The sequence below is a fragment of the Anguilla rostrata genome, chromosome 12 (assembly GCF_018555375.3).
Source record: "Anguilla rostrata isolate EN2019 chromosome 12, ASM1855537v3, whole genome shotgun sequence".
Classification (NCBI taxonomy): Eukaryota; Metazoa; Chordata; class Actinopteri; order Anguilliformes; family Anguillidae; genus Anguilla; species Anguilla rostrata.
This window is the reverse complement of record NC_057944.1, coordinates 25,857,492-25,879,419: the sequence shown is the minus strand read 5'-3', so window position 1 is coordinate 25,879,419 and position 21,928 is coordinate 25,857,492. Positions and strand designations below refer to the sequence as shown.

At 44.5% G+C, this 21,928-nt stretch overlaps 1 protein-coding gene across 1 annotated transcript; it reads right to left on the bottom strand.

The window, feature by feature from the left end:
• Nucleotides 1–132: 132 nt before the first annotated feature.
• Nucleotides 133–21,276, bottom strand: clptm1 (CLPTM1 regulator of GABA type A receptor forward trafficking). Its single transcript, XM_064301491.1, has 13 exons — nucleotides 21,134–21,276; nucleotides 17,134–17,264; nucleotides 15,596–15,719; nucleotides 14,207–14,448; nucleotides 8,853–8,976; nucleotides 8,458–8,578; nucleotides 5,186–5,430; nucleotides 4,896–4,989; nucleotides 4,351–4,541; nucleotides 3,818–3,913; nucleotides 3,195–3,330; nucleotides 1,818–1,985; nucleotides 133–1,187 (listed from the first exon to the last, which is right to left on the bottom strand). The coding sequence occupies exons 1-13, from the start codon at nucleotides 21,185–21,187 to the stop codon at nucleotides 1,009–1,011; spliced, it is 1,905 nt and encodes a 634-aa protein (XP_064157561.1). The 5' UTR covers nucleotides 21,188–21,276; the 3' UTR covers nucleotides 133–1,008.
• Between the last annotated feature and the right edge of the window lie 652 nt (nucleotides 21,277–21,928).

The following is a 21,928-nucleotide window of genomic DNA, read 5'->3' as shown; positions in this document are numbered from 1 at the left end:
AGCAGCACTATAAATATGAACATTGAGTGATCAGAATTCAATAAGTATTAAACAATCCCCCTCCTCCGTTGAGATATACAGCATCCAAAATAATAAATACCAAAAAATGCATTAATCTCGTACACAACCAGATGTTGGGACTCTACTGTATTAGACAAAGAGGCCTTGCAGCTACGGCTAGAAGTGCAAACGCAGCAGAATTCAAGTGGGCAATCCGGGGCAAAATTACACGTCGTACATCGGCTATAATATTTGAGTTTGACATCAGTATTATCAAGAGTACAAGCTGTGATTCTGTACAGTTTCAGTACATACAAAAGGAAAAAAAAAATTACTGAGAAACAAAATCAAGTCAACATCATTGTTAATATTATCATCAGATATTAATACCTACAAGGCTGCTTAAGTTCGGAACATCAATTATCTTGTTTAAAATCTAGGGTAGCCTCAATGTGTGTAGTGTTTGGGTAGGGTCAGCCATCAGCCATTTTGGCTCAATTTACAGACAAGACCAACCCTCCCCCAGACTAGATAATGTTGCCAGTTTTACCAGTTGCCCCAAAAGCAAGGCATACACATGGAATGAAAATTCACAAGGAATCCACAGACAGCAGAATCATGCTTGGTTCCTTTTTTCCCCCTCCCTCACCCAACCCAGTCATTTTAAAATATGGAGATATGCACTGCCCCCCCCCACCCCTCTGTCCAAGACTCAACAGTTGGAAAAAAATTACAATACAGTACAATCACACTTTACTTCACTGGAACTGCAAAAAGGGGAATAAAAAAAACAAAACATGAAGTCTATATTAAACATGACCTGTCATGGATCCCAACAAACAAAAAGGAAAGTTGAAGTGAATTGGTTGAGGTGCCCATTACAGAATACAGTAGCTCTGTTCTCTTCCCCAGCCAATGAAACAAACTCTGCCTCGCCTCGGCGAATCATCTCCTCTGGGAGAGGTTGGACAAGGGGTGGGGGCGGGGGGGTATGGGCGCTTCCTGCTCTCAGTCGTTCTTTTTCTCCCCCTCTGGTTTATCTGTGATGGCGGCCGGCTCGCCGCTCGTCGCCCCCTGCTCTGAGCTGTCCCTGGGTTGGTCCACCCCGCTGGTGCCAAACTCGTTGACGCGGTTGGGATCCACTCTGTAGATCCAGCGCTGGTACAGGTAGACGAAGAACACTACATCTGTAAGGACAAAAAAAAAAAAAAAAAAAAATGCCGTCACTCTTCGAAACTTGCATAATAAATCTGAAATGTAGAAGGAGAAGTGAACCGTGCTTTTATACGAAAAAAAAATAAACGTATCACACAGCGGAGCGGAAATTTCTCCTCCGCACACCAGTTTCTTTGCGGGAATGTTGTGCAGTTTTTAGAGAGCATGGCTTCCGCATACGTCACTTTTCCGGCTGCGAGCTGCGCAGTCACTGCCTTGGAGGCAGCGCTCAGGTGGCTTGATTGACACGAGGCGGAGCTTTTACAAGAAGAGGCAGGCATGGCACCAAAACAAATGCCACCAAATCTGACACCAAGCATCAAAATCAGACCATATTGTTTAAAATATACCCTCTAGATAGCATCACTGTACCAGTAATTCTCCAAATTTCTTCCGGGAAGCCTAGTAGATCCAAGCCTAGTAGAAGATGTTTACACCAGCAAATAAAATAGCTTCACAGCAAGCTTAACAGTTAGGGACAAGGTGTTTGGCATTAAGACAAATTAGCTATGGGATCAGGGAGGGAACCTGGACCTCCTGAAATATAGAAGGACAAGGTAGGGCAGGGCGAGGCTGGTGGGAGGGGCTGGGTGGTGACATACCATCTCTGAGGCAGCCTATTCTGTACATCATGGGCATCTTGATGACAAAGGCAAACAGGTCATCGATGAAGGTGTTCAGCGCCTTGTAGGTCAGCATCCTCCACGGGAGGTGGGCCACTGACTTCATCTTGTAGTTGATGAAGAGCTGGGGCGTCATGGTGATGAAGCCTAGGAAGCGGGGCATAGCCAAGGAACCAATCAGAACACAGAAAACAACACTATTCCTATTTGTCCTTGACAACGTTCTAAATAGTCTCTAGGCAGCAGGCAAAATGGCGGGCTGAGATGTGCTGAATGAGGTGTTCTAGTACAAAAGCAGTTGGACATTCGGATAACTTGGACCCTCCAAGATCTTTAGCAATGGAGAGGAAAGGGCAAGATCACAGGATTCCATCACTGACTTCTATGGCTAAAAACACAAGTTAAAAGCTGTTGTCTTGGCAGTTGCAATTTAAAAAATAATAGAAATGTCCCTCTTTTATACAAGACCAAGTGAGGCTACAGAACCAGACAGGAGAAAGAAGTGGCTGAAAGCAATTAAATGGCAATAATACAGACTAATGCACACCAGTGCCATGGTACAAGCAGCTAAAGTTAGCAATGTCATTTAGCCATTACTGGTTGATGTTCTGTTAATCTCACAGCAACTCTAGCTAAGCTAGCATTAAGTATTATCCAAGCAAGCAAAAAATGTGATGCTGAGTGAAAAGACCGCTAGCTTTGAAACTAGGTACTGTATTAGTTACCGTAACTTGAGGGAATAACCATTGCTACGCAACTAGCTATCAAACTACTTTTGGCTAACTATATGGCTAACATCCAAAGTTAAACTGCTAACTTCGTTGATGACAGCGTTGTACCTTACAACAACACACTATACCAGTAACACAATTATGACTGTGCTACGGTCATATGTAGGCAAGTCTATTATATCACTGATTATATCCTTGCATGTTGTTCTTAATTGTACAAGTGCCTTCAATGTGTTGCAAAACCACATTTAAACAACCTGATAATTTTTAATGAGGCACTTCATCTTGCAAATTTTGTCCCAAAAGACAATACTTGTGCAACACCCTGACAAAACGTAATGCCACTGATTAAGTACACATTCATTTTGTCAAAATGTTTTTTCCCCATTTAAGTAAACTGAGCAGCTGCCTATTTTCCTTTCCGTGCCAGGGGAATTCCATGATGGCTGACATCCTGTTCCATGATTGTGCTCTTATGCATAAGCTAGAGTTAGTGAGAGAGAGAGAGAGAGAGTGTGAGTGTGTGTGTGTGCGCGCATGTGAGAGAGAGAAACAGAAAGGGAGAGTGAAAGTGAAAATGAAGAAAAGACGACAGGTATTTCTAGCAGGGTGACAGGTGACTCACCGAAGGTTAACAAAAAGCCGTACAACATGCTCAGAACCCAGGAGTACCAGCCTTTGTGCTCCACGTACAACAAGCTGTAGACAGCATAGCAGCCAAACAGCGGGTACAGCAGCCAAGACAGGTACCTGAAGGCCATCTGCACAACGAGAGAGGAAGGGACAGAGCAAAAACAGTTAGTATAACACTCACTCACCTCCACATCACACACTACATGATCTACAAGTGGGCATTAATGTCAATATTCCACAATCATTATGTTCCCCCGCTCATAGTTTAAATGGACCACTAGCAGCCTTTCTTAAAAAAGTACACTGGTGTGTTGGGCAGGGGATAAGATCATATGAAAGCAAAGGCTGGTCTACAACTCCCCCACAAAAATAAAAACAGTTAAAGGGAGGATTCACTGCTTATTACTTCAACCATCACTGGACACCTCCCTAAAGAAGCTGCCCTTTCAACCCTTGCATTTGTGGCTTTATATTTTAGGGATCCTGCTTGTGACCCCAGACTGATACAATAGCAAATGTACTATGGACAAATTGAAAAAGAAAAAAGAAGAATAAAAACAAAACTACCACAAAAAACCTGAGCACACGGTTTGCGTTTGGGAGAAGCGCTCTTACGTCATCGTAGATTTTGGTGGAGGACTGGACATACGTGGACTTGTCTTTGAAGACCAAGCGTGGGATGATTCCAGCCAATTTGTTCTCTCTGTCCAGCTGGAGATCAAATACAATTCATCATGAAACAGTTTACACAATAAACTAAAAATTCTAGGACACATTTACAGAGCTTACATATACAATTGTGTTTTATTTTACAAAAAACTACCTCGCTACAGAGCATTACAAAAAAAAAAATACTAGAAATTAATTCCATGGCTGTGAATATTTTACGAAGACCTTAATAACACTGCAAGCTTGGAGTAAGGCTACATTTTTAGAAGAGCTTTCATCTGAAAATTTAAATCTTATAATAAAACAATGGCAGAGAGCTTAATATTTCTGTCAGAAATGTAGAAATGTAACAGAGTAAAAGCGAATAAAAATGAAAGGAAAAAAAAACAGAAAGGGGACAGACAATTATTAGGAAATGGTGTCGCAGGTAGTGACCCCCCCCAACACCACCTCCTGCCTCGCCCCCACCCGCCACTCACCTTGACGTCCATGACTTTGGTGATCTTCCAGAAGTCGATGAGCAGCCCGATGAAGACGCTGACCTGCACCACGAAGTTGGTCTCATTGTCCAGGATGTAGAGCAGGACCACGAGGGACTGGAAGACGCCGAAGATGATGGAGCGCACGGAGAGCCCCTCCAGGGACTGCCGGCTGTTCCAGAACTGGATGTCTTAGACGCAGAGGGACAGAAAGGGCTGTTACACACAGTCGTCGCCATGGCGTTACGTGCTCTACACACCAAATGCAAACCTGATGCTATCATCAGGGTAAGTACAGACACTCAATAGAGTCAGCTGCATTGCAAAAACACTCTGGAGACAACACATGAAACAAATGCAACAACAACCACATCAACAACTCAACCCATCCATCCATCCACTATCTATACCCGTTTATCCTGGGCAGGATCGCTGGAGCCTATCCCAGCATGCATTAGGCGAGAGGCAGGAATACACCCTAGACAGGCCGCCAATCTATCACAGAACAACTCAACCACACGACAACTCTCCAGCCCAAAACACACCATTCTTGAAGGCCAGGAACTCGAAGATGCTGTGGACGATGGACACCACGATGGTCACGCCCAGCAGGTAGGGATTGGTCTCCAGCAGAGCCACCTGCGGAGGCCAACACTTCCTTAGCAACAGTCGCTATGGGTGCCATCCACGAACACTCGCACAATGCCATAACAGGGATGCGCCATCACGTTACACGTTTCTGAAAAGCACTCGCGGTTTCTATCAAGAACATTTAAAACTTTCATCGCTTAAGGCGGGGCCTCTGTACGCCCCTCCCACTTCCCTCCCCCCTGACCTTGACGGAGTCCTGGTCCTCGTCCGACTGCTCATAGGTCTCGTCGGCCAGGAAGTTCCAGGGGGACTTGGCGTTCTGGGCGGCGTAGAGCTGCCAGCGCCACAGCGAGAGGGGGCAGAAGGTCAGGCGCAGCGGGAGCTTCTCCAGCGTGTCGTTGATGGGGTAGTAGTCCTTCTGCAGGTTCCAGTAGTCATTAAAGTAGACGATGGGGTAGTAGTCCCCGCTCACCGCGTCGAATTTCACATCTGGAGGGGAGGGGTAAGAGAGCCAGTCGGGCTTAGAACACACCGCATTATTTCTACCAAACATGAGGCTCTTAATTCTGGCTTAAAACGGTCTGCTGCACGCTCCTGCTGGAGCACACATTTTCCCTGTGCAGACTGCAGCTGTAGGCCACTTCCTCGCTATAGTTTAACAAACATTAAAACTGGGCTAATTAAACCATTAAGACCTGAAACAGATGAGCTCTCCTGCCCTGCTGCTTCAGTACCAGGCACAGCAGAGCCAGACAGTGGGTCTGTTCAGCGGAACTGCAGCTGTGTTTCCGTTATATATATTTTGCTGCAGCGGCCTGCCGCTGCAAAATTATTGCCGCCGCTGCTTCAGAATTTTATGAAATGTCATGAAGTCGCAGTTACACGACTCTGCGGAGCTGTCCGCTCCACTGAACTCAAACGAACGGTTGTCCGCTCTCTCTCCACTTTGAGGATGAGCAACTGGAACAGTGACAGGACGTCAATCACTCACAAAATCATGACAACCAAATAAACACCAGCGCGAGTACAGCATTTTCTCCTCAGGCAGAGTGACAAACAGGGAAGAGGACAGGATTACGTTACCGGAGAACAAGAAAAAAGGTAGATTTAACTAGCTAACGTTAAGTTAGATACATTTTACAGTTTAAATAAACATTCGCAATGTATTCTCTATTGATGTTCATGGCCAACTAATTATTAATATTAATAATATCGTGAAATACTGTTCCAGCTAACGTTAGCTAGGTAACGTTAGCGAACTCAGTGAATCATAATTCCGGTAACATTACTTCAATAAATGTCGGTAAAATAACTGCTAACAACGTTTATATAAGCTATGTATTAAAACATTCCTGATTGCATTTTCAGATGAGTTTGTTAAAATATTTCTCCAAGAAGAGAAAGATGCCTGATGTCGATGAGGAAGATAGTCAGGTAATGTTACTTTAGCTAGGGAGGGGCTCAAGGTTCTTAGCTATGCCCCGAACTTTTGAAGGAAAAGAAATGCCTTCTAGTTCTAAAATATTTAACGTTAGTGGTGGGCCACCTCTGGACGAGTTTCCCGATGACAGAGCCTTAGAGCTCTTCTATAAAAATTTTTTAAAATACAAGAAAAATTAAGTGCTCTCAGCCAGGCTGCAAACTTTGCCACTGAGGCTAATATACAGTGCCCTCTGTAAGTAGTGGGTCAAACAGGCATTATGTATGAATAAATCTATGTCAATAAATATGTTCAAGTGTTTTGCAGTTAAGTGTCATTTAATTTCATATTTTTAAATGACCTATTGATATTCACTCCAATGCCGGCCCCACCCAGGTACAACAAAACCCTTTCGCTTCGCTGCTGAAAAACATTCTAGAAGAAACAATGCGCAGGAGTCGTGCCCGACTGGCATGTGTCACTTCCTCCGCATAGCGATGATTCTATTTCCCCCCACGTGTTTGAGTTTTGGCCACGCGTTACTCAACAGGAAATGTATACTCAACAGGAAATGTATACTTACTCAACTTGAGTCAATTCGTGCACAAATTTAAGGCAATTTTTTTCTTGCATTTTTTCCTTGGTCCTAAGAAAAGACTACGTCAGATTCATTACGTGTTCTTAAACCGCAGAACTGTTTGCACCCATGTTTTCATAATGATGAATCCCATTGTCCTCGTAAACTGAAAGCGCATGCCAGTTGTTCCTAATTAGCATAGGTAAAAGCTCCACCAATCCCCATAAAAGGGCATGAGACTGCAGGGCCGTGTGCACACACAGAAATCACACACAGAAATTGAAAAGAAAAGCTGAGAGAGAAGTCAAGAATGCCAAAACGAAAATCTAAAGACGGTGGAGCACCGGACTCCAAACGTAAGAAAAACTTCAGTAGTTCTGAAGTGGAGGTATTGCTGCAGGAAGTGAACAGCAAATGACCAGTCATATTTAGTAGTGTCAGTAGTGGATATAAAATAACACAAAAAAAGATGCATGGGATGCTATTACTCGTTCAGTGACCGCTGTATCCGGAGAAGGGCGCACAGCTGATGAAGTAAAAAAAAGATGGTTTGATGTCAAATCTGAGGCAAAAAAAAATGCTGGTGGGAGTGGGCGCAAGGAATTGCGTGTTATGCATTCAAACGACAAAGCGCTTCTCGTCACATTAATACCGCTAATTTAATCAACCGGCAGTAAACTGCATCGGAGAAACTAGCTGTTTCAACCTGTCTCTGCACAAAACACTGCACAAAAAATTTATTGCCAGTCATTTTGGTGGCACCCCCCTCTGATGGTGTCACCCGGTGCGGTCCGCACCCCCTTAGTGACACCTCTGAATAAGTGTTCTCTTCTTCAACATGTCCATGTGTTTAAAAAGTGTTACCTAAGTGCTTAGATTGTATTCAAAATTTAAACATTTGCTTTTGCAGTATAGACCAAACATTGCATAATTGAGACCCCCAAAAATAAAAGGTCACTACAATGGTTTGATTTTTATCATTTATTTACAGATGAACTTCCGCTGAGGCAACCACCCTCTGAGGCGAAACTTGGCACCTTAATGCTTTGTAAAATAATTAAAATAATTATTTAAAAATATTATAAATTATAAAAATATTATTGTAATTTAAATCCTATAATATTATACAACTGTAGAATTGAAGAAAACGCAATAACCAATTATTTTGCACAAACATGTCAGCACTCAAATGTGCGTAAGTGTGCTCTTGAGTGTGCATAGATTCTGTTCTTACATAAGAACAAATCCCAAATAAGAAAACATTGGTGAATGTCAGAATCTTCGTGAAAACTGCGTAGGTGGGTTTTAAGAAGAAAATTCTTCTTAAGAACGGCTGGTGAATGAGGCCCAATGTTTTTTTTAAAAAAATTTCTTGGCATGCACTTCCTCAGCAGAGACCAAAACAAAAATACCATCTGTGATGAAGGTAGGTGTGTGTGTGTGTGTACTTGAAAATGTACACAGGCGTGCACATGTGTATGTAGGCCTGTGTATGTGTGTGTGAGGGGGGGTTACTTACGTTGATCCAGAGGTGGGGGCACAGAGCCCTTCACCCAGGCTGTGTGGTCGTCCACCATGTTGATGGTGAGGTTGGGGTGCCAATGGGAAATCACCTCTACTGGACCGTGGCTCTCCGCTCGCTGGAACACAAACGCACGCGCTCAAACTGCACATTGTCCCATTACCTCACCCTTAAACACACTTTCCTCTGGAACCAAGAACTCCTACATCTAATGTTTCAATTTTATTCTGTTTAATCGAGATTCTAACATGAGAGTTCTAGAGCAGCACTGTGACAGAAAATATGCTGGTTTAAATGCTCTGCCTTATTTGGCTCTAAAGAATCTCTTGCACTTCTAATCTGTGATCATCCCGTGGTCTCCAGGCAGCGCAGGGCTAAAACTGTGTTCCCACCTTGATCATCTCGGGGTCGGCCTCAGTCTCGCCAGTCAGCAGGTTTTTGGTCTTCAGGAACTTTCTGCGCTTGTACTTGTTCAGCACTGAGAGGAAAGGAGAAGGGGTTACGCATGATACATCATTTCAATTTGAATAGTGAGTGTGTGTGCTAGTAATATATTAAAAACATTGCAATTGTCAAAGTGGCTCTGTGGCTTAATGCACAGCAAACAGATTCAAAAACCTGGACTTTTATTTATTACCAAGAGATCTGAGGCTAGCAACATCTAGCAACAATAGCCCACAAACTGACCAAGTTAACATTGCTTTGGCAATAGAGTGTTCAAAGTGAAACCGTACAATTAAAGTCAGTGAACTAATGCTGGTCTACTTTTCATGGTCATGGATCATAATATAGTTGATATGGCTCCTAAGTGGGGGATTCAATAAGAAATATGTTAGGGAATGATATCTTAGGCCACTGAGCTGGATCATTTGTCCACCCTGTAACTGCATAAGGACAGCACTCCTATTCAGGTTATTGCCAAAATACTTGGTCTTTAGGAAACAGTGATTCAATGTTATTCGCTGAACTTAGAATAAAATAATAATGATAATAATAAAATGCTGGCTCCTCCTACGTGCCTATGATACATTACTGACTGTATCTGTGCCAGTACCTGGATGTAAATGTCCCAAGTCTATCTCAGTATTTTTAAATACACAGCGCCAACCAGTGGACAGTTCAAGTCATTACATTTTCTCCCAAAGAGGGGTGTAAAAATAAAATCTTTTTGATTGTTAAGCTTGAATGATGTGAATGTGTAACAGACGAATAATCGAAAGTCGATTAAAGGGTAACATCCTGAGTTGAGCTTGTTTTCTGTGCACCTGCGTGTGTGTGATACCTGCGTGAGTGTGATACCTGTGTGAGTGTGATACCTGCCTGAGTGTGATACCTACCTGAGTGTGATACCTCTGAGTGTGTACCTGGTAGTGTGATACCTGCTGGGTGATACTGCTGAGTGGATACTGTGGAGGTGTCCTGAGTGTGTACCTGCTGGTGTGATACCTGTGAGTGTGATACTGCTGAGTGGAACCTGGTGGGTGATACTGTGGGTGATACCTGCTGAGGTGATACCTGGAGGTGATACGCCTGAGTGTGTACGTGTGGGTGATACCTCTGAGTGTGATACCTGCGTGAGTGTGATACCTGTGTGAGTGTGATACCTGCCTGAGTGTGATCCTGTGGAGTGTGATACCTGCTGAGGTGTACCTGTGGTGTATACCTGTGGTGTGATACCTGGTGGTGTGATACCTGCCTGTGTGATACCTGCAGTGTGATACCTGCTGAGTGTGATACCTGCGTGAGGTGATACCGCCGAGTGTGATACCTGTGTGAGTGTGATACTGGAGTGTGATACTGCTGAGTGTGAACCTGCTGAGTGTGAACCTGCGAGGTGATACCTGGAGGTGATACTGTGAGTGTGATCCTGCTGAGTGTGATACTGCTGAGTGTGATACCTGTGAGTGTGTACTGGAGGGATACCTGTGAGGTGATACCTGCTGAGTGGATACTGCCTGAGTGTGATACCTGCCTGAGTGTGAACCTGCTGGTGTGAATACTGAGTGTTGATAACCTGTGTGACGTGTGATACTGCTGAGTGTGATACCTGCTGAGTGGTACCTGTCTGAGTGTGATACTGTCTGAGTGTGATACCTGCATGTAGTGTGATACCTGCCTAGTGTGATACTGCCTGAGTGTGATACCTGTGAGTGTGATACCTGTGATGTGATACCGCCTGAGTGTGATACCTGCCTGAGTGTGATACCTGCCTGAGTGTGATACCTGGTGAGTGTGATACCTGCTGAGTGTGATACCTGCCTGAGTGTGATACCTGTGAGTGTGATACCTGCTGAGTGTGATACCTGTGTGAGTGTGATACCTGCCTGAGTGTGATACCTGCGCTGAGTGTGATACCTAGCCTGAGTGTGATACCTGGTGAGTGTGATACCTGCTGAGTGTGTACCTGCCTGAGTGTGTACCTGCTGAGTGTGATACCGTGAGTGTGATACCTGCCTGAGTGTATACCTGGTGAGTGTGATACCTGTCTGAGTGCTGATACTCCTGAGTGAATGAGTGTACCTGTTGAGTGTGATACCTGCGAGGCTGTGATACCTGAGTGTGATACCTGTGAGTGTGATACCTGAGTGTGATACCGTGTAGTGTGTACTGCTGAGTGTGATACCTGCCTGAGTGTGATACCTGTGTGAGTGTGAACCTGTGAGTGTGATACCTGCCTGAGTTGATACTGTGAGTGTGATACTGTGAGTGTGATACCTGCTGGTGTGATACCTGTGAGTTGATACCTGTGAGTGTGATACCTGCTGAGTGTGATACTGCTGTGTTGATACCTGTGGGTGATCCTGCTGAGTGTGATACCTGTGTGAGTGTGATACCTGCTGAGTGTGATACCTGCTGAGTGTGATACCTGACCTGAGTGTGATACCTGCGTAGGTGTGATACCTGCGTGAGTGTGATACCTGCCTGAGTGTGATACCTGCGTGAGTGTGATACCTGCCTGAGTGTGATACCTGTGTGAGTGTGATACCTGCCTGAGTGTGATACCTGCCTGAGTGTGATACCTGTGTGAGTGTGATACCTGTGAGTGTGATACCTGCCTGAGTGTGATACCTGCCTGAGTGTGATACCTGCCTGAGTGTGATACCTGTGTGAGTGTGATACCTGCCTGAGTGTGATACCTGCGTGAGTGTGATACCTGCGTGAGTGTGATACCTGCCTGAGTGTGATACCTGTGTGAGTGTGATACCTGCCTGAGTGTGATACCTGTGAGTGTGATACCTGCCTGAGTGTGATACCTGTGTGAGTGTGATACCTGCCTGAGTGTGATACCTGCCTGAGTGTGATACTGCTGTGGAGTGTGATACCTGCTGAGTGTGATACCTGCTGAGTGTGATACCTGCCTGAGTGTGATACCTGTGAGTGTGATACCTGCGTGAGTGTGATACCGCTGAGTGTGATACCGTGGAGTGTGATACTGCCTGAGTGTGATACCTGTGAGTGTGATACCTGTGAGTGTGTACGCCTAGTGTGTGAGTGTGATACCTGCTGAGTGTGATACCTGCTGAGTGTGATACCTGCTGAGTGTGATACTGCTGAGTGTGATACCTGTGAGTGTGATACTGTGTAACTGCCTGAGTGTGATACCTGGTGAGTGTGATACCTGCCTGAGTGAAATGTGATACCTGGTAGTGTGATACCTGGTAGTGTGATACCTGCTTGTGATACCTCTGAGTGTGATACTGCATGATATGTGTGGTGAACCTGCCTGAGTTGATACCTGCCTATGTGAACTGAGTGTGATACGCTGATGTGATACCTGCCTGGTGTGATACCTGCCTGATGGATACCTGCCTGATGTGATACTGTGAGTGTGATACCTGTGAGTGTGATACCTGCCTGAGTGTGATACCTCGTGAGTGTGATACCTGCTGAGTGTGATACCTGATGATCTGTATGTTCGCTGAGTGTACCTGCCTGAGTGTGATACCTGCTGAGTGTGATACCTGGTGAGTGTGTCTTGATTACCTGCTGAGTGGAACCTGCTGAGTGTGATACCTGCTGAGTGTGATACTGGTGAGTGTGATACCTGCTGAGTGTGATACCTGCCTGAGTGTGATACCTGGGATGGAAGTGTGGATACCTGCCAGGTAGCGAGTGTGATACCTGTGATGTGATACTGTGAGTGTGATACCTGCCTGAGTGGATACTGTGGAGTGATACCTGCCTGAGTGTGTACCTGCTGAGTGTGATACCTGTGACTGCAGTGTGATACCTGCCTGAGTGTGATACCTGCGTGAGTGTGATACCTGGTGAGTGTGATACCTGCTGAGTGTGATACCGTGTGAGGTGATACCTGCCTGAGTGTGATACCTGGTGAGTGTGATACCTGTGAGTGTGATACCTGCCTGAGTGTGATACCCTGAGTTCCGCTGAGTGTGATACCTGCGTGAGTGTGATACCTGCCTGAGTGTGATACCTGCCTAGGTGATACTGGTGTGGATACCTGGAGTGTGAACTGCCTGTTGACCGTGTGATACCTGCTGAGTGTGAACTGCGTGAGTGTGAACCTGCTGTGAGTGTGATACCTGCAGTGACGTTGAACTGTGAGTGTGATACCTGTGTGAGTGGATACCCTGCTTGAGTGTGATACCTGTTGAGTGTGATACCTGCCTGAGTGTGATACATGGTGAGTGTGATACCTGTGTGAGTGTCTGCTATGTACCTCCTGAGATGATACTGGAGTGTGATACCTGCCGAGTGTGATACCTTGATTTATGCTGAGTGTGATAACTGCATTGATCATGCGGTGATACCTGTGAGTGTGATACCTGCGTGAGTGTGATACCTGCTGAGTGTGATACCTGCTGAGTGTGATACCTGCCTGAGTGGATACCTGCTAGTGTATACCTGCTAGTGTGATACCTGCGAGCTCCAGATACTACACTGAGTCGTGATACTGTGGAGAGGCGTGCTGTGGCCATGCCGGTGATACCTTCGTGAGTTGCCTTCGGGGTCTGTGAGTGGAATGCCGCTTGTACTCTTAGTGAGTACACATTTGGATGTAAGATGACCATCTGCATGACCTTCTCACTGATGTAGATAATGGTAAACTGAGTTGGGAAGATTGAGTGTAACTGCTATGCGTAAAATATTGTACCCTAGGGCATACAGGTCATCTTGCTGAAAGATGGACACCTGGTCAGCAGTGGACTGGGAGTTGATAGACGTTATACCATGCTGTCCTATACCTGAGTCATGTGATAACTGCCATATTGATACCCGTTCAGGTTCACCTCATTTACACCCTGATAAACCTGCACACAATTGCAGTGGGGGCTGTGAGGGCTAGAGGGTTTGCCAATCGTACACCAAAAAGTTCTGTAAAGGAGTATGCTTCAGTGGAGCAACAGATAAGATCAAAATGGCCACAAGGCTTAGTACAAAGTTCACTTACATGCTATTGCTAACATGCACGGTCCTTGGAACTGTAATAAAATGTCTGGTATTGCTACTCTTTCACTCCCTTCTCTGCTTTCAGCACTAAATGTGGTAAATGCGTAATTTGCGGCAATGATTGGTTAAAGCGTCCACAAAACTTTTTCCACGGGCAAAGCTGGCTCTTGACTGAAAGGAAATGGCACACACCTGCAGACACTAAGTGGACTGGAGTTTGAGATGCACGTTATTAATGTTTCCCTATACCTGACAATCATTAATTTCAGACAACAAACAGAACAGTCACAGTTCCAGGTTAACAAAAAAAAAAAACCTTTTACAACTTTACAGCTATTCTCTGATAACCGACAAACCAAAGACACACAGACAGGACCGGTGAGCCAATCTCAGGCAAACCCCCAAGTCCCACCCCACCTCAGGGATGTCCATCTCCTGGTACTGCTCATAGCAGCCATCTTGGTTGTCCCCGGTGACCCAGTCTCCGTACACCAGATCCCTTTGGTACCAGAATAGGCCCTCTGTATCATTGAACTCAGAGAAGTGCTCATCCTGGGTAACGTAGACATACAAATCCTGGAGACAGAGGGAGAGAGATGGAGAGAGAGAGAGAGAAAAAGAGGGGGGAGGGAGTGTAAGCACACCTATCAGGCAACCAATCTCTCATACAGGCAGCTGCATACATAGAGACAGTGCATAAATAGGCCACACCCCCACAGTGGGGGAAAACAATCTGCTGTGGCCATAGACTTAGTATTGGCAGTCAGTGGAATATCAAGATAATAAAAATGCAGAGAAGTTATTCTGTAAAGAAAGTTATTGTGTAAAGAAACAAATTGAACAAACATACACATTTCTGACACAGCCTCTTACAGTTAATGAAAGTTATAAGTACTTACCGGTGAAAAAATGGCTAATTTACTACAAATACAGACTCAGTGCCTTGACACAGGATCATTATTGCCAAATACAGTTATTTACTGTTTTAATTGTTTTCAGTGTCACCAAAATAAAACCACTTCAGTTCTGAGCATATTTCAGTCAAGTACTTTGCTGATATTTTTATACATTATAAAGCATTATAAATGGTACATCCACTGACGTGGCTCTATGATGTGGTTACTTCATACAACCTATTTTTGCAATGTACGTTGATATTCCTGAACTGACACTTTTGGTTTTGGAGATAAACTGAAGTGAACACATTTTTTTTAGTAAGTAAAAACTATTTTTTCTCAGATAAAAGGGCCTACCGACTAATCCATATCATATCCAGGCCCGTTTCCTGAGAGGGGCACAACTTGTGAACAAAATGAGGCGTTGCCTGAGGCGTTTTTTTATCCATTACATAAGCTCGTTTAATCTGTTAAAGAACACACGGTGGTGAAAATCACCTTCGGGCTCAAACGGTCTTATTAAAGGTGTGCTGAAGCTTAACTTCAATAAGCCAAGTTTTTAAGGAGAAGGGGCCACACAGACAGAGGAATTAGGGGAAAAACTAAAATACACAAAAAAGAAAGTTCAAATATCAACAAGAAGAAACTAATGAACTGCAAAAACACCAACATAAAATTTACAGGGGAAACCGTTCGGTTGGCCATAAGAAACGCTTGCCAAACAAAAGCCATCACAAGATTGATTAGCAAACAGCTGAGCAAACGCTCTCCCTGAGTTAGCAGAAATTCCCCGTGGGGGGGGAGGGGGTATGGGCCCGGGGCAGTACCATGAGGGTGTCCTTGGGGAAGAGGTTACGGCTGGGTACCCGTGGGGCACCGGCTGGCCCGCTCTGCTCCGGCGTGGCCGGACTCCTGCGGAACAAGCTGCTGATCGCCCAGATGATGAAGATCCTACAGAGAGGGGGAGGAAACGGAGAGAAAACAGACGAGACGATGAGAATGTAAGAACTAGACGCAGGGGGATCCCTCTGTCTTCAGACACTGAGAGCTGTGAGCCATGAAGGCCCCCTGAACTCCCAAACTAATGAGCATAATTACACCTTCCCAGTACAGAACACTTTTACGGTTTCATAGTACATTTTTTTAATTCATGGATTTTATAGGGGGGCTGGTGGGTGGCTCACTTCCCCACATTCTTGTGGGGGGGGGAGGGGGGGGCGTGCAGATCCCGTGGTCTGGATCACATCAGTGCCAGCTGTGGAGACATGCAGTTGGTAGTAACACAGCCCAGGGAAGGGAGGAATTATCAACATGATGTCAACACATCACTTTAGGGGCAAAAATGTTGGATGATGGTGACTGGAATTTTATTGGAATTTAATAGCACATATGAAGGAGGCAAATCACAAAAAAAAAGTTTACACTTGAACAATTAAATCTGATCTGTGTGAGATGCAAGGAAAAAATTGGAATCCATTCACAGTGGTGTGTAAATGCACCCTTGAACCCCCCGCTCAGGACTCAAGCCTGCAAGCACCTGATCAAACATCCAGCAGCCTCCCGGCACGTGACTCTCCCCTTTCAGCCCAGTGAGCATCAGTCCTAAGTCTCTGTAACCCTGGCGCTGGATGTTTACGCATCATCCAGGATATTTTATAACCACACTACAACCGCCACGCGGTATATCCACACAGCTGCCCTGCAGGGACCAAGAACCCCCTCCCCCGCTCCCAACCCACAACCCCACCCTCCTGACACCAATTACTCCACCCAAAAACGGCAGTTAGCACCCCAACTCCCCTGTCCCCACAGGACGGCTCCAGAAAGCACTAGGAGCCAGCTCAGCTACATTTGCAGCAGACGGAGGCAGTGTAGTGTAACAGGTGGGGAATAGGGCTTGTAGCTGAGGATGCAGGTTCAAATCCCAGGTGGAGGTGCTGCCGTTGTACCCTTGAGGAAGGTACGTGAACTGCTTAAGCAAATATAGCCCTATAAATTAACAGTACATTCAAAATAAATGTCATCTGTGCAAGTCGCTCTGATAAAAACATCTGCTAAATGCCAAAAGGAATTTAAATGTAAATGCAATTAAATCATAACTAAACTATCTTCAAAACATCACCCACATATTCTTATCACCTAAGATTTTAACCTAACAATTAAAATACTCTTAGTTTTACCCCAAAGTCAGTGCGTAGCAGGGACTGTAAAGGGGGGGGGGGGTGCTACAGGTAGTCTGTGATTTAAACTGGACCCCTACCTCTGACCTCACTGGGACACCTTAGGTCTGGCTGTGAGTATGTACGCACAAATGCCTTCTGAATGACGCTGGGGGCACAGGTGCAACGCACCACCCTGGACTCACCTGAACAGAACGCCTTTAATAACCTGCCATGCGTTGGGCGGCGGCTGCTGCTGCTGCTGCTGCTGCGGGTCCTGCGCAGCCTGCGCAGTCTGAACGGCCTGCTCTCCTCCCGCAGCTCCATTGCTGCTCACCTGCGCAGAAAAACACAGGCATGCGTGTCACGCATCACAGCTCAGCGTCACACACAAACTCACGCCACCAGGAACGTGGTTTCTTCTTCACGATCAGCTTTTGCTTTAGAGAGGGTTTAACAGCGGTGGGCTGCTGTGGGTCTTGGGCTGGCAGGTAATCCAGCCCAGAGGTGAGAATCACACATTATGAAATAATCCAGTAGCGCTTATTAACATTGCTATACACACAAAAATATCAAGCACAGGCACAATGTACTGCTCCAAGTGCATTGGCTGCAATAAATAACTGGCTGCAATTGGAACCATTCAACTGGGGGTGGTGCCTTTTCCCCCCGCCCCATACTGATCGACTTCTTTCCAGTACCAGTGGAAGATTTGATCCTTTTTATTAAACCACCGGAGTGAAATGCAGTGCTCTTACTGGCCACATTCAACTTTACCCGATTGGTGCCATTTTGGTTCAAAGCAGTTCAAAACCATCATTTGCACTTTGATATTTCACAGTACAAGCTGACAGAAGATCATGCAAATTTAATCATTTTTCACAGATGTATGCAATTTAATAAACCGTGTCAAGGCTAGCGTTACAACACACGATATGGACTCTGAATGAGATTATACAAAAGATCACCGACTTTAATTTGCAAACATTTCCAACTGGAATTTTGTCGTTATTGAGAACAGTTCAAACGGGACGTGTGTGTGTGAGTGTGGACCCATAGTATTCAATGTCAAACAATCCCTCTAGTGCTCAGCCTGTTTTAGGTCACATGGAGAGTTGTAATTGGTGAAGACAGCGGCTTCCAGACTTTCTGAGGCACGACCCAATTAAAAAGTCTCTACAATTCCAGTTACCCACTCCTCATTAAAATGTAGCCTAAATTATGGTAATGTCTTTTCAATTAGTATATGAAATACCTCAAAACAACTGTGTTTGCACCTACTACTGCAGTGTATAATTCGACTGTTGCGGTATCAATAGAAATGTATAAAAGTGGTCTACATATATTTCACAGGCATTTTGCAAATCAACTTCAACCCCTCTCAGGATCCAACAGCGAGCCTAGTCCCAATGCACTATTTCAGAACCACTGAGCCAAGACAAACCAGTATGCCTGGGGCTTTATGTAAAAGCAAAAAAAAAAGCCAAATTGAGGTACAACTTAACTGAACAAAGCATACTCCTTTCACATGTTAACCCATTTCTAAGTGATTTTTGTCTTTTGTGGAAAACGAACCACAGTCAAGAGGAAGCTGAAAGAAAATGACCACCATCTACAACTCCTCCTTTTAATTTGGCAACATCCCTCTGCCTGTAGGGCAACATTTTTACAGTGACAGGAAGTCACATTCCAACAGTACAGGAAGCCGCTTCAAAAATAACATTGACAAAGCGTACCCTACACATAATAATGCTAACACTTCATGTTTAAATTCACTTTGTTTCAGTAAGTAAAACGTGGTATATGGTGCTTGGGTGATATCTGCTGTCACCATCAACAAGGGTGCTCTACACCCTTTGTGGACCTTTGCACTTTTTTTTAATAAGGCAATCAATACAAGGTGAAATTAGCTCAGATTTCTATGGGAAAACAGATGCACAAGCAGTTTGGACCTGTTTCCAGCCACAAGAAATGCAGAGGTTAATAGCAGCAGGCCTCTCCTATGTTCTGAAAACAAACGAGTACACCATGAACATTAACTCCCGTGGACAACCATCCACCTTTCACTGGTGGAACAGGTCTGTCCGTACTGCCTGTGGTTATAATCAGATTTAAAACGATCTGGTCCTGGGTTAATTTTCAACTCGTGCGCTCACACATTTCTGTGCATTCGCTATGAATCCACCATGGATTCACCTGTTCATTGCCGACCTTTTTTACCGCCATGCTTTGGTAACATTGACTATTTGTGTGCCTACTGTGGGAAAGTCAGACCCAAAGGCAGCCAAAGTACGGCTCCCAGGAGTTGATTTATGATGCCCGGCGTCCTCAATCCTCTCCCTGATGTACCATTATCGCCTGCATCTGCATAATTACCGAGCAAACTAACGTTACGTGAATCCCAGACAAAGTCATACATTCTTTAAATACGTCCATATCGTCCATATTCGTCGCTTTATGTCAAACCCAACGTGCGCTGCAGAGGCACGATAAAGCCACCCAAAATCGGTCTCTCCAGAACATAATTCTGGGTGGTTTTAATCCACTTTCTGGTTTATTAACGTTAGTGACATGACGACAATGAAGTAATTCCAGGTTATGGCCGTCACTTCAATAGCACAAGCAAACAAGCTTTCTTAACAAGTAGCATAAGATATAAGGCGCTGTAAATTCTACAAGGATTGTGTGTAATAGCCGGTTTGGTATTTTCTACGTAGGCCAAGAAAACTCGACCACCACCAAACGAGATCACATTATATTGATTTAACGATGATAAATATCCTGGACCCTATCGTGTGAGGCCAACCCCGAAAGCAGACTTCAGATTTTTACAAGAGTCAACCGATGCGCAGTTGACACTTTTTTTAAACACCGGTTTATGTCTGCAGATGACAAAGCAGTTAAGAAGCTTCATTCGATGACGATTAACTTGCACGAATGCAACTGGGTAGTAGTCTAACTTGTAGTTCCTGTTGAGCAATCGCGTCACGTTATATATTGTGCCACGTGAGTTTCTAAGCTAAATAGTATCTTATTTAAAAGATCTTATCGTTACATCGCAGCTAATTTACGTTAAAATACTTTAACAGCTAGCAATAGGAGCCTAACTATAGCCAACTGCTACGCAGGGCCTAGGTAAAAATCACAACTAGCCGAGATAGCTTGGTTGAAAATGCACGCAAACTAACGGTCTAGTTTACAAGTTATCCAACGATATTATCATAATACCAAGAATAAAGTTGTAATTAAGTTACATTATAATCGGTGTCGATTTGCAATATAGGCAATCTCGCCAGTCATTAACACTAACGTTAACGTTATATTGCGGAACAAATATGTATGAATAACTTATTGCACACCAAGCTCGTCAGCGCTTGCTAATGTGTCCATTATTACAGTTCGCATTCATATTGTGCCAACATTAGTCAAGTAAGAAGTAATTATAACAATTAACAGTATAAAACAGATCAGATACCGTCGCCAGTTGGTATGTATTAAAATCGTGCCGCATTGAAAATGAGCTAAAGTAACACAAATTGAGTGAAACGAACAAGTAACGTTATGAACTCAACACCGAGAACGAATGTCAAGCCAGATCTGACGTTACACCTCCATCCAGGTGACTAACGAGGAAAGGTAACTGGGTATCTCGCGCATCCTGACCTCAACCAACGTTCGAGGTGGCCGTTTGGTGCAAACGAGCTGCGCTTTCCTAAATAACGAAGTGAGCCGACCAGAATCCAGTTCCCATTTAATGGCTAGCTACGCACAGCAGTCAATCAGTGCGATAAGAGAACTACAAATGTTACCTCATACTACTAGCTAGCACACACAACTAATCTAATCAATGTAAGCCAATGTCAAAATGGCCAAACAAAGACAAATATCACGATGATGAAACAGCTAATGTTTTCATAAGTAATATAGCTAGTTAAGTTGGATTCACACAACCGTTCCTTAACGTCATATGCTCGCTTGCCAGCCATTTCTTTCCATCGGCATCGCATCGTGAAATGCAGGCAGGGGTCGTTTCAAGTCGGACCGGCACTGTGACGATGACGGTTGGCGTTAGCTACCTAATCACTCGTGAAGCGACAATGGTAATCTCTTACCATTTTATAACTTCGTCGGTCTTTTTTGACAGGTCAACTAATCCCGATTTTCCTGTTACATTTAATGTCTATACATGAGATTTTATTAATTTACCTCGCCGTTGCTTAGGGCTGGTTGTCTTGCTGCTTCAGTCTCCTGCGCCGCCATCTTCCCTGCCTCTCTGGTGTGATCGTACTCTCGCGAGAACTGAAATTACATACGTCATGACGTTTTTTAAAAACCGTTCAATCCTAAGGGTGAATCGCAAGAGGCCACCATCTTGGTAAGGGACCAAAGGGCCAGTCTGGAAGTTGCAGTGGTTCTAAATCCATGTAAAAAATAAAAGTTGGCGAGAAAAAAACTGATTGCTCTGTTGATTTCAAAATATTGGCGATAGGGCTTAAGTGTGGACCCTCAGCGAATATTTATTATTATTATTATTATTATTATTATTAGCATCAACAATATTTAATAACTCAATACCATTTTATAATTGTGTGGTGCAATCGCTGAAGTCATTTTTTCCCAAGGCATAGTGTCACATTTTGATGGATTTCTCAGTGCTTGACCATTATGACATTTTCATGTATAATTTAGTATGATGGTTCTTTCTGATTGAAAACTGCCATATTGGATTTAGTGTGTCAGTTGTTGCAGTTTCAATGACTTCTCTGGGAATATTTGTTAGGCACGTCTAACACCATTGCCTGAACAACCCAAGTGAAAGCGCTTTTGTCCTCATTCATTGCAAGTCGCAGGATAACTGCGGAGTGGACGGAGTGTAGCACAGTGGGTAAGGAACTGCGCTTGTAACCGAAAGGTCGCAGGTTTGATTCCCGGGTAAGGACACTGCCGTTGTACCCTTGAGCAAGGTACTTAACCTGCATTGCTTCAGTATATATCCAGCTG